The sequence below is a fragment of the Ambystoma mexicanum genome, chromosome 9 (assembly GCF_040938575.1).
Source record: "Ambystoma mexicanum isolate Mex_15411 chromosome 9, UKY_AmexF1_1, whole genome shotgun sequence".
NCBI classification, from domain to species: Eukaryota; Metazoa; Chordata; class Amphibia; order Caudata; family Ambystomatidae; genus Ambystoma; species Ambystoma mexicanum.
Genome location: NC_090931.1, coordinates 432,310,773 through 432,324,210, shown reverse-complemented (window position 1 = coordinate 432,324,210; position 13,438 = coordinate 432,310,773). Strand labels below are relative to the sequence as shown.

At 43.5% G+C, this 13,438-nt stretch overlaps 1 protein-coding gene across 1 annotated transcript in view; it reads right to left on the bottom strand.

The window, feature by feature from the left end:
• Positions 1–1,467: 1,467 nt before the first annotated feature.
• UNC45B (unc-45 myosin chaperone B) overlaps positions 1,468–13,438 on the bottom strand; it is a 157,364-nt gene continuing 145,393 nt past the window's right edge. The window contains exons 18-20 of the mRNA XM_069614899.1: positions 13,015–13,132; positions 11,986–12,144; positions 1,468–3,329 (exon numbers count right to left, since the gene is read on the bottom strand). Of these exons, the coding sequence (XP_069471000.1) occupies positions 3,069–3,329; positions 11,986–12,144; positions 13,015–13,132 (538 nt within the window). The 3' untranslated portion in view covers positions 1,468–3,068. The remainder of the gene's footprint in view (positions 3,330–11,985; positions 12,145–13,014; positions 13,133–13,438) is intronic.

Sequence of the window (13,438 nt, the reverse complement as noted above, 5' to 3'; positions counted from 1 at the left end):
ATTCCAATTTATACTCTGCCAGTTTGTTGTTTATGTCCTCGAGAATGGTTTGCACTTCTTCCTGATTCAATGTATTCACGAATTCTTTCTCTATTTCTTCTATTTCCGTGTGTAATGTGGTTAAATTGTTGGCCAGTTCTTGTATGGTAAGTAATATCAGGTCTAGGGAGCAGTTATTTAGGATATCTTCCCATTTCCTCACAAAGTCTTTGCTTTCCTTGCAGAGCGTTGGGCGTAACTGTATTCGCAGCCCACGTGGTATCCTTTGATTTTTGTGGTATCTGCCCAAGGTTATGGCATGTAGTTTGCGATTGATTTCTTTCTTGATTAGGTATTCCAATTGTTGAATTTTTCTGGCTGGGTCTTGTCCAGCAGTGGAGCTTATACTAAAAGAAGAATCCGTAATTAAACCTAAAATCTTGTTCGCCGCCTCAGCAGAAAATCCTAGAACTTCTGCTTTGTTGCTTGTGAGCGCTTCAATGTCAGAAAACGACAAATCCTTGCCGTATCCTTATTATTAGTGTTACTGTTAGTTTATTATTAATGTTCTTCAAATTATTCGTATGTGTGCCTCCACCTCCTTTGTGTCTAGAAAAAACTATAGGAAAAAATGGAGAAAGGTGGGCACAACTTGGTTCTATAATTCTCTAAAACAAATAATGTCCTTCCTATTTTCAAAATATTCTTGCTTGTATGTGGAGCTTCTGGAATGAAAGAGTCCAATGGCACTCGGACTCTGTAACATGAACAGACGAATTCCGTTACTGCCATATTGGTGGATTTACTGCCAGTGGAATTACTGCACGGTAAATCTGCCAATTTCTGGAGGAAACGTGGTGGATTCAACTCTAGCTTGTTGCTGGAGGTAAATCCTCCCCTTTACCTCCCAGAATCTGCAGATTTACCATGGGGTAGGTGGTCTCGGACATATATGCTGCATAACCCCTTGCATCCTCTGCAGAAGATAGGTTGCCTTCATTTTCTGTTTTCTTCAGATTTCTTTAGTGTTTTTTTATTAGTCTAGTTTTGTAGGACATTTCTATGCATGTTTAATTTGTTATGCCCCCACTATTCATTGTTAAGGCTTGTACGAGGTTATAATCTAATAAAAGTTGATAAAAACATCAAAAGTACATTTCAGATTACTGCAAAGCTATGACGATGCAAACAGGATACAGCGTTCAGAGCCTGTAATGTCACTGTGCCCCTTCATTTATCTGTGCCTAAAACATATTTCTCTCATTTGCTAGGGGTTTGGAAATGGAATAATGCTATGAAGTGATAAAATGACAGCACATTCATGTGGTATCACTGATATCAATATAAGGGCATATGGCAATCTGTTGTGTTTTGTCTGTGTGATCAAACATGATTTAAAAAACTGCATATTTGTCTTTTGTATGTTTTGTAAAATATTATTATGACACCTTGTATGGGTGTGCATGTTTTACAATAAATAAAAACAACTTAAACCGAAACGTATAATACATTTGTATTACATTTGGACATTTGATGTACATCAACTTCTCATAAAATTCAAAAAAGGTAAAATTTAGAAATAAATATTGTTCTCTGCATGGCACTATATTTAATGTCAAACACACTTACTTTGTTAACAGTTCATTGTGCACTATTTGTATTCGTTTTCCATCATTTTTACTTTGATAGTTTCACTGGAATTGTAGAAAATAGTTTGATAAGTCTGTGATACGTAGACCGGATACAGAGGCATCGTGCTGCGTAGAGCTTCAATAAATGTCCAAGTTTCATGTCAACTCTTGAAAGTAGGTGCAGGGATTGGCCAAGGCTAAACGCATCCTCGACTTGAGACTGAAGCTGGATTTTGCTGTCACAGCCAGCAAAGAGCTTCTACTCTTCTTCCCACCAGAGGTATACCTAGAGGCTTATTGGAGGCAGTTCTGTTCTAATGGAGTGGAGTCCTGGATTTGTCATTATCTTTAGTGGATGCTCTAAGAAATTTGCAAGAGCATCAACTAGCATTGACACTTCTGGTTTCACGTGGATCTTCCAGGCTTTGGCTTTTCATTCTAAGTTGCCGGATGGAGCTTTCACATAATAACCTATATTGGTACGTGTCTGGAAATGAAACACTTAAGCTGACAACATGATATGTAAACCAGTATCCTTGGTATATTAAAACTCAATAAAGTTTGTTGAGATGTACAGGGCTTTTGTGGGTGTGTTCAGGCCTGAAGAGAAGTTCTTCCAAAGAAACATAGATTGACAAGTTGGACTAGGGGCATTGCAGCGAGCTAGGTAGGGCAGGTGACATGATGGAGGACAATTGCTCACCGCTGTTTGCAGTATTTGTCTCGTTCAATCCTTTCTCCTTCTCTTTACCCTACTGCCAAGTCCTGTGATCAGTACACCTGTATGTATCTGATATATGCTCTAGAACATAAACAAAAATGTATAAATAAAACATACACTTTAAGGTGTATATGGTGAATGTGGACATGTGCTTAGTGTACATTTCTCCACTCACCTGAGCTCACTAATGTTCTGACTGGTCATTCATTTTCTCTGGGATACTGTGCATTTTAAATTTGCCTTTAGCATCATGAGAGGACATAGAAACCCTGTTCACAGTCAAGGGAAGCAATGGAGACACAGGAGTTACAATTGTTTGAATGGGCCATGAGAGGTTTAGATAACAATTACAGCTAGTAGCGCGAAAGGTAGGGGTGAGTTCACATGTTATGCACTAAGCTATGAAACACGCTCACCGACATCCATGCTGTGTTCCAACTGCCCCATGGAAAGAAACTGAATCCCCTCATCTTGAGAGAGGAAGCATTGCCTTGAGATGGTTCACTTTGCAGTGTTATGGTTGAAAAGTCCCTGTATTCACTCAGCAATGGCACACTCGCCCACTACCCATGTAACAGACTTAGAATGTCCCACACGTTCACAGTTTGTTTAGAGTACATATAAAAACAAGGTGTTCTCCATCAGAGTTCAGAGGAGCTCTGCAGGGGCCAAGGAATGGTCCTAAATTCAATGATTTCCTTTTGGGTTTCTTTGAGTGATCCGCTTTTACTCTTGATTTAGGAGACTGGTTTTATGAGCCCGTAATCCATGCACTTGATCAGGGCCTCCCGGGCTACGTTGATGATGTGCTGCTTCTTGGGGTTGTCTTCCTGCTTGCCGATGACCGTCAAAATTTCCAGCATTTCAGATTCCACCAGCTTCTTGGCCAGCTCCTTGTCAGCGTTCATCAGGTTGTAAGCGATCACCACTCCGCGATGCTGCACCTCCAGGTCCTCGCTCAGGCACAGTCGCTGCATGATTTCCACCCACTGATCTGTCTGAAATGGAAAGGCAGATAGAAAGGGGATCATACAGTGAGCAAATGGAGAACCAACACAGACAAAAGCGGCGGGCACTTCAAGAATAATAATGGCCAAAGGGAGAGTGGGCTTTGATGATCAACAGTGCTTTATTTTTCGGAGCAGAATAAGGTTGTGTCCAATGTGACTGCCTGTACAACTATTGCATTAATGAGAGGTATTTTCATTAATAGTCCTTCCCATTGATCCTCACAGAGTTGGTACAAGGCGATAAACATGTGACACTGTTGAGAAAGCTAACTGGGCACAGTAGCAAATGGGATTGGGTGAGAAAGGAAGTTCATTGTGCATGGGTGCGTTATGGGACACGGGAGCACAATGTTAGCAGTGGGTCAAATCGCTTATATATACTGACAATGGTTTACTATTTTGGGATTGCCTTTCTATGCAATTAGTTCTGTTTCTTGAAGCCGGATATTGATTTTGTTTTTGAAAATGAGATCTTCCAGTATGGCAAACACTACTTACATCATTCCCCATTTGTATAATATTTCTTGCACTCTTTCTTCCCATGCACTTTTATGGTAACCTGGCAGCCTATCAGTCTCTGGGCCCCTTTGTTTAATCTCGATGTCAGCGCCTCTCTCTCCCTCCACACTATTCTATATAACATTAATCTCCTTTCTGTGCACTCCTCCATTGACCTATGGTTTTTAGCTGTGTTAGGGAGTTTTTCGAAGTCCACAGGACTCAGGCAGATTCACTTCTTTCTGCCAATACAGAAATCTAGAACAGTACAGACCTGCACTACCCAAAAGGTAAGTAGCGATGGTTGAGCAGTCAGGCTGAACGAAGGAGATGGAAAAAGGCTGTAGGAAGGTACAATGACCTTCAGTATACATATGGTCCAAAGAAACACACACTCTGGCATATGTAAACATATTGTTTTATTCTATATATACACAGGTGAAGAGCATTCTTCATAAAGGTAAGTATTATAACAGTAAGCAAACACAAATGGAGAACCAATGCAATACTTTGGGTAAGTTAACCACAGTGTAAAAGACTTATAGAATGGCAGTATGCAGTTCAAGGAAAGTAAGCACACTTTAGAAGTACACTTATTACACTCATAATAAACTGACAATATACAATTTACTCCTAAGTAAACCTAGTTGATATGATTGCGAGTGCTGTTTGCCCAAACTTGACATCGTTAAATGTATACAATCTCCTCTGGGGGTGGATAGAGCGAAACGTTGTGAGTCCCGTCTAAAATATAAACACTTGATAATTACCAAAAAAAGACAGTTTACGGAGGGGAAGTGGAATGTTCTCCAGAATGCTCTTCAATCTGGGAATGACACGCTGTTCTGGAAACTGGTCTCGGCAAGGGACTTGAACGGCGGCCAGGTATTGCTCTGCCATACTAATGAAGATTGCTGGTGGATCCACTCTTCTATTTTGTACCGGATCAATGACCAGTGCACATCACTAGCCTTCCCACTCACTCTTTCCCCTGTTGATGTTGCTCTTTTAGTGTCTATTGAGGAGGTGGTGGTAGCCCTCAACTCCCTTAAAGGTGGCAAAGCAGCCGGCCCTGACCTGATCCCCATTGACCTGTTAAAAAATGAGGTGGTTATTTGGGCCCCAATTTTATGTAAAGTATTTAATGCAATCTTGTGCCGGGGCGAAATACCGGCCTCATGGGGACAGGCTGTGATCCTACCAATTTATAAGAAAGGTAGGAGGGAAAATCCAGGAATACTACCGCCCGATCTCTCTCCTAGACAGTATCAAAAACTGTTTGGGAAAGTTGTTTTAAAACACCTTCAGGATTGGGCAAATAATCTATGCATAACACATGGCCTGCAGGCTCGTTTTAGAGAAGATAGAGGCACGATGGATCAGTGTTTTATGTTGTTTATATTAATTCAAAAATATCTAGTTTTAAACAAAATGTGTCTATAGGTGGCCTTTGTGGACCTAAGGACTGCATTTGATTCAGTATGTAGAGATACCTTATGGCAGATACTCGCTTCACGGAACGCTCCTAGTGCTCTGATTCATATAATTCGTCAGCGAAACACGGCCAATACGGCCAGTGTACGCTATGGGTTGTAGGGTGTACTGACCCAACCCTTTGATGTCGATAAGGGGGTCAGGCAGGGTTGTGTCTTGGCCCCCCTCCTTTTTAGTCTGTATATACAAGAAATCATTGATGCACTACTAGAGGAACCTCAAGATTGCCCAAAGATTGGACTTGACAAGTACCCAGCCCTGTTTTATGCAGACAGCGCCGTCCTTATATCCACAACGCCCCAAGGTTTAAGGAAGTGCCTTTCTACTTTTTTAAATAAATGTGGTGAGTTGCATTTGAAAATCTAAGATCATGGTGTCCAGGCCCCAACCCTCGAAATGTAGATTAATTAAGGTTGAAGTAGAGGGTTTGGAGCTCGAGCAGGTCGAATGTTTTGATTAACTGTGATTGAGATTCCACAAAACTGGTAGTTGGGCAGCTCAGATTCATAAGTCCACAACCATTTTCAAGAAAGTTAGTGGAGCAATTTGGTTGTTTTATATGAAACATGGAAGAGGTGCACTCTCTCCAGCTTTGGACCTATTCCAAAAACAAACATTACCCGCTGCTTTGTATGGGTCTGAACTATGGGGCAAAGCCAACATTTCTAAACTCAGTTTACTTGAGCACACATTTTTGAAAACACTATTGATGCTTCCCTCTAGTGCTCTGACTGCTCTGGTCTTCTTAGAGCTGGGTTGCACCCCAGTTGCTGCTCGGATTTTGTGCTAGACCAATTATTTTCTGGGCAAGATTATGGAAGAACAGGCCCTCGAAAGGTACTAGGACGCAACGTTGCAACTTTTAGCAATAGAGGGTGGCAGAAGCTTGAAATGGTCAGCACATGTCAAATCTTCTTTCCAAGACGTAGATATGCCCGATTTGTGGGTAAACCCCAATGTTATGAACCACGCTTTGATACAGAATTTTAAAAGAATGGTTAAATTAAGAAGTAATGAATCCCTTTGGGTTGACACCTCATCTCTGAAGCTATGTCTGGATTATCTTGAATAGAGGATCCACCCGAGCTCTAAAATAGATTTGTATGAGATTACTCCAGTTTATGAAAAGGCGTTGTAATTGCTTTTTAGATTGGGCATTCTTCTGGTGGCCTCCTTTACCTGAAATTCACACATTACTAATTTGAGTCTGTGTCCGCTCTGTAAGGTGAGCAGTGAGACTGTCATGCACTTTTTGCTGTTCTGTGGCAGGACCTTCCACCTAAGGAAAATTGACCTAAAATCAATCTTGAAAGAGTCAAAGATCCGCTTATCTTTGATGGCTATGAGATTTTTAAGCCAATATTAAGATTTCCATGTTGTTTATTTTTATTTTATTGTATCAACTGATTTTTATAATATTATCCATATGATCATTTTTTAAATGTCTGTCCATATAATACCTCAATTTTCAGCCCAAATCTAAATTGTATATTGTCAGTGTATTATGAATGTAATGTTTGTTTTTCACTACATGCTTTTATGGTTGAACAAATAAAGTTGTTTAAGTAACATATTCCGTTTCAGGAATAAAATGCAGTTAGAAGACCAACATCACAGGTGAGTACCTTTCTTTTAGAATAGCATCAGACAAATAAAGGTAAGTAAAAATCACTGTATAGTAAACTTAGTACATATTCTGTTTCAGGAATAATGCAGAACAGAACCAACATAAGCAGGTAAGTACACTTGTTATCATTTTTTTCACAGTAGCCTATTGCTTTAGCAGTCCTTCCCTAACTAGTCATGAGGATTTCTCAGAGGCAGAAGGGGCTACTGGTGTTCCCGTGGTCAACTGAAGACTGAACAAGAGCAGACAAAACTGTAGAAAAGTCAGAGTTCGAAAGGATATCTTTTGTAACAAGCAAGTACAATTCTTTGTAGTCGGTAAAAGGGTTCAGAGAGGTCGGTATGGGATCGATCCCTGAAGGCTCAACAGCCTTTGGCCTGGGCAAACACAGTAGTTCAAACTCCCACACTTCCCCAGCAGCATAGGAGAGGCAACTCAGCCCAAGGTAAGTTCTCCCCCAAGCTATACAGTACCTCAGCAGTGCAGAAGATGAAGAAGACAGACGTCTTCACGACACAGCAGCTGCAGGACCCGGACACCCAATTCTTGGTCTGGAGACTGAAGAAAGGTCACTGGAAGGGATTTCTCTGTAGCAGTCGAGAGGAAATTCTCACAGCCAAGGATTCTTAAGGGCTTCTCACGGTTCTGTTGATTTGGCGCCTTTTCCAGGACACCGGATGAAGAACGGTTATCGCTGGTTTGATTCAGGATGCTCTCTCAGTCCAGCCGGTTCAGAAGACTTCAAGAAGTGTAATCTTGTCTCTGTAGGTCCAGCAGGAGCTCACCAAAATTTCATGGGGATTCGATCTTCTGGAGACGTTGCACTGCACTTGGGTCTGAGCTCCAGGGTATTGTCGGTTTGCAGCCCAGGAAGGTCGCAGCTCATCATGTGATGGCTCGGATTGCTGGTCGTCTCAAGGCAGATTGGTCCCACCAGCCCAAAGGAAGGACTCATCCTCTTTGGAGCTCCTCTGTCACATGGAAGAAAGGGTCAGCACATCAGCAATTTTTCAGCAGGCTCTGGCGGTCGCTTGGAATTGGCTGCCGGCATCTCCTCCTCTTCTTCCTCTACGGATCTTGTTCCAGTGGTCGGCTATCCTCTGTGCACCAGTAATCCAGCCTCTTATACAGGAACCCAGCCAATCAGCATTCATGCCACATTCAAAGTTGGGGGGTGGCTGTCCTTTTAGGACAGTGAGCTTCCCAGTTGGAGCTGGTTCCAGGCAGGCACCAGAAGACAAAGACCAGCAGAGTTTCGGGATCCTCCCCCTGCTTCCTGTCCTCACATAAACACTGAAGCCTCTGCAGGCTTCTCCAGGCAGCCCACAGAAGACAAAAGTCAAACAAAGCCCTACTCCTCTCTCCCAGAATGGTAGAAGGACCGAGAAAGGACACATAAATGAGAAATGGCAAAAAAAGAAGATAGGGACCATTTTGGAAAGATAGTAAAGATAGTATCCCATGTGTCTCTTACTGCAGCTGTGGAAACAGCCTGCAATGTAAGTTTAAAAAGACACACTAGAAAAACATCCACTGTCACCAGTCATTCAGGAAAGCTTGTTACTGTAACAGAAATGCTGTAGGATTAGTGAGAAAGGGGATACTATGTAACCCCTCAGCACTCCACTGAAGATGGGGTGTGCTGATCTCACAATGGGAATTGTAGGCAGGATAAAAGGTATCCCCCTACTCTCGGGAACATGTGTTCTCTCAAGGAAAGATAAAATAATAAGGGAAGACCAAGAGGCTCCCAGCAACACTGCACCGGAAGGTGCGGTGTCCTGCAATAGTAATTTGCAGATGAGGCAAAAGTTGGAGGAACGCATCACTCCAAAAATAAAGAATGGAGAGTCGAAAAATGACTCCTTTGGCAAGGGAAAAGAAAGCTTGAGTGTAGAAAAAGATTCTCACTCGCTCAGGAACATAGACCCACAATTCATAAGTCCAGCAAAAAGTGCTGGGGGTCTCACAGGTGAAGGAGATTTGGTATAAAATATGAAAATCTACCTAACAAGCTCTCACCTCTCTATTATTCTTTATCTCTTTTCCTGTTCCTCTCGCCATCCTCCTGTCTCGTGGTCTTTTCCTCCTCAAAACTGTAATTTTTCTTCTCTTTCCTCCTTTCAGCTCCCTTGGTTTTGCCCTCTTCCACTGCCATCCTTTCCATTCTTCATCTTCTCTCTTTTGCTTTTTTCACACAGCTCCTTTGTGCTGGCCCTTCTGTGAGCTCCCTCAAACTGGTCCCATCCCTGACCCTTTTATACCCGAGTTCTGCCAGCATATGGGACAATAAGAGCTTGAGTAGAGACACATTGGCTTTGTTATGTGCCTTGACTGTAGATTGGATGGTTGTTATATGTACTAGTCACCCCATGCTTGGCCCTTGCTTTCTGTATTCCTTGTTGCTGGCAATTGACGCCACGGGTTGAGACTTTATAAGGAGTGGCTGTCATCCTGAAATCAGGCAGACATGTCATGGCTGCTGCCTTATTCATCATGGTTCCCGAAGGCTGGCTAAGGCTGGCTTGTTATATGATATGATATGGCATTTTTAACGCGCCTATACACAAGTGTTTGTGGGCCTATTGCTCTCCCATGCTTGTTTATGATTTATGGTTTTCTCTGTGTTTCCTCCCACTGCTGGAAACAAGTGATATTGGGATAGTGCCCGCAGTTTGTAATGTGGCCCGTGCTAGCATATCTTCCCTCTCCCCAATGCTCTAGACTGTACTACAGTCACGATTGGGGCTTGCAGATCACGATTGTGAGAGCATCTTTAAGTTAAGTTGGGAAGACTATCAGTGGACCTAAGTATGAGGTTGGGAACGTGTAGAGGCTTAGGGTATCATCCATATACCTCCTCCAGGGCCAGCATCACAGAGAAGGTGGCTTCTTCTGGGCCCCCAGATAATCTCTGCACCCATTCCCCGGCCTCACCCATGGAACTTCATCATACCCCACAACTCTCACCACTTATATGCCCACTTTTTCCTCTCCACTCTCACATCTCTATCTCTTTATCTCGCTATATGCAATCCATTTGTTCAACTTTTAACACTGCATTACCTTGTTATTATTATAATAAGCAAACAAACAAAGCTTATATTGCTGCTGTCTTCCTAAACTGTGCCCACGTATTACCCCATCTCCTCTCATATCTCTTCTGTGTGTTTCATTGGATGTAACTGATTGCCACATCTTGAACCAAAAAAAAACAGAAGGTTGATGGCTGAAAGGGTTTGAATTAATCAAGCCTTTGGCATTGGTCGTGGCAACATTACAGATCATTGTTCAGCCTCCCATTCCATTACATAAAGGGAAAGACCATATGCTAATCACGCTTGAGCCATCCGAAAAAAAGGTGGCCGGGGACTCCCAAACTGCTAGGCCCCATCCCTTCTGTGTGAGACCACGAAAAAAAACCAGGCATGGTTCATTCTCAGTGGGCATTGCCAGTGAGGTGTAGCTTGACCCTCTAGGCAAAGCAGGATCTGGCCCCATGTTTCTGGCATAACCACCCCATTCTAGTGGTATTAACTAAGGAGAAGATTAATGGTTAAAAGTTTTGAATGAATCATAACCTCTGGAATTGCTATGGGAAACCACTGAGACCATCGTTTTTGAGCCAGCTATGAGATGACAGAGGGGAAGAACATATGCAAATCTGGCTTGGTCCCTCCTCAAAAGAGGCAGTCCAGACCAGGCTGCTAGGTTGCATTCCACTACACAAGATCACAATCAACCCAGACATGTTTCAGCCTCACAGGGCATCATCAGTCAGGTGCAGCTTGAGTCTCTAGGCACAGCACTCTCGGGACCCACGTCTGGACATACCTGGCCCACTCGGGGTGACATTCACAAAACAGAAGGTTGATGGCTGGAAGTTTTTGAATACATCATAACCTCTTGCATTATTCTGGGCAACCCGCCAGACCATCATTTTTCAGCCTACCATGCCATTACGGAAGGGTAAAGATCTTATGCAAATCAGGCATGGTCCTACCCCAAAAGGGGCAGTCCCGGCTGAACTGCTAGGTCACATCACTTCTGTACGGGACCACAAGCAACCTCAAATATGTTTTAGCCTCATTGGGTATCATAGTGAGGTGTAGCTTGCGTCTCTAAGCATGACACTGCCTCCACACTTCAGTGCGGTCAGAATTCAGAGCCAGACATTTCTCTTTCTTATTAGAGACCTTATGATGTCCTCAAAACAGGGCTTGGGTCTCTACTGCCATGTCGTGGAGCTGTAACCCATTCAGCATGCTAGCTTTGAAAACAGCAAACTGCCTAGATCACAGATGTACCACCCTGAACATGATAGCTATGACTGGGGTAACTGGAGTCCTGTTCTGTAAAAATGTGCTCCACTGAAAGACGGTGTTCCTCCACCTCAATTCTGCATTTCATGATCCGCTGCACAATCAGCTGCTAAGGAAACCAGTCTGGTGAGCGCAGCACACCTGCCTCTGTTTGTGACTGGGAACCTTCCTGCTCTGCAGGTCAGACCAATTCCGTCCCTTTACTAGTCCCTGAAACTAGCTAATATAACAACTAGGAACCTGATGGCCTCCAGACATGGCAGTAGATAGTTGGTCTAGGGGTTAACACCTTTTCACAGATGTCCATTTTCCATCTTTCGATTGCCAACATTTCACTTTTGAATAGCCAGAGAAAACTGGGGTGCAGCCAGTACTAGAGAGCCTGAACCTTTGATTCACGAAGCTTTACTCTTTTTGAACTTCTTGAAGGTGGGCAATTTAAGCATGTTGTGTTTTCATTCATCCATATGACAGTTTAAAAGATATGTTTTCGCACATAAAAGGCTTGGAAGGAACAGCAAGAATGCCTTATACGTTCTCTAAACAAAATATCTTTAAACATCGAAGTTTGTGCAGTGCTAGTACCATAGGTGCCTGGGCTACCCAGCCCGCGAGGAAGCTTCACGGATGACCTGACCCTCCCAAGATCACAGTAAAAGGGGTTTTCATGGATGTTCTTGTGCATTGCTATCCCCCTGCTTACCACTTCAGTCATTTTGAAGCACAGCTTCTTCTGGGAGGAGGTGAGCATGGCAAGTGCCCCTGCCGCAGCACGCTGGAGCTTCTCTTCATCATCCTCACTGCACAACAGCACCATCAGCTTCAGCCTGTCGTTGCCCTCCTCTACGAAACGATCTTGAACCTAGAGGTAAGAAAAGCGAATAGTTACCAAGCAGAGGTTATGGGGGCAGTCTCTCGGAGGATTAGCAAACTGAGAGATGCGTGGCACACAGGATTGGCCTTATGATATAAGGCCTTAGATGGGAAAACTAGGGGATGGGAGATGGCTCATTGGATTGATGTAGCTAGAGTCTCACACTCCCAGGACTGGATTATTTAGGAGATTGCCACAGTGCTAGAGACTTTCTCTTCTAGGACGTGCAACAAAATGTACTGACACAGGGATAGAAAGTTCCAACTCTGGGATTGAATGCCTTGTTTTTTTCTGCAGTCATAGAGAATTGTACTTTTGGGGCTGAATTGCCTAGAGCACTGGTGCTGAGTTGCCGAGACCGTCCCCTACAGGACAGGATGGCTCAGGGGTTCTCCACAGGGACACATAGTCGATGGCTGAATGGAATCAAGAAACGACATATGGACACTCAAGCCTTTTCTTCTCTGTCTGAATATTTGATGGTCCAGATGGAAATGGTTGTGTGGCTCCTGGGACTGACATCAAGCCCCTCTACCTTGGGAAGGAATTGATCCATATGTTGGCATCTATCATTGAACCCTTTACAGCTATGACTGGATGACACAGGCAGGTGGCACAGTTTTCATCTCATTGACTTCATAGTCCACCTTCACACTGTATACCCCTCTTCTCTGGATTATCTCCATCGTTTACGCTCACACAGTCACTGCCCCTTACTTATCTGCCTTCATCCTTTATACTCACACTGACCACCCTCGCCCCCCTCGTCTTTCCTCTCACCACAACCTTGCACTGACACTCTATTGCCGCTCTGCTCACAAACACGTTAGGCACACATGATGCACTGCCATCCCTCACCTCTTTGTTTACTACCATGTTGCACATGCACTCTGTGGCTGCCAGTCGGATCTGTTCGTGATTCTCAAACATGTAGTTTTCAATTTCTGGTATAGCTTTTTCTTTGATGATCTTTTGCCTGCATATACAAAATGTGGAAAAAGAAAAAGTAGTAAGTAGCAGGCAACGGGTATCAGTCTGTGTGTAGCACTTGTAAGGACTTTAAATCACAGCTTCTAGAATTAACAGAAGCTGCCCTGATTGTATAGCAATTTCCCTGACAATTGGCCTCATTACGAGTCCGGCGGTCGCTCTGCCGGTAAAACCAGCAGGCTGCCGCCAGACTCGTCGGGATTTACCAGGTCCGAACTTGCTGGAATTACCGCAGCCGGCATTCCGTTACTCCTGCGGAAACACTGGCACCATGAGGTAATGGTGCCAGTGT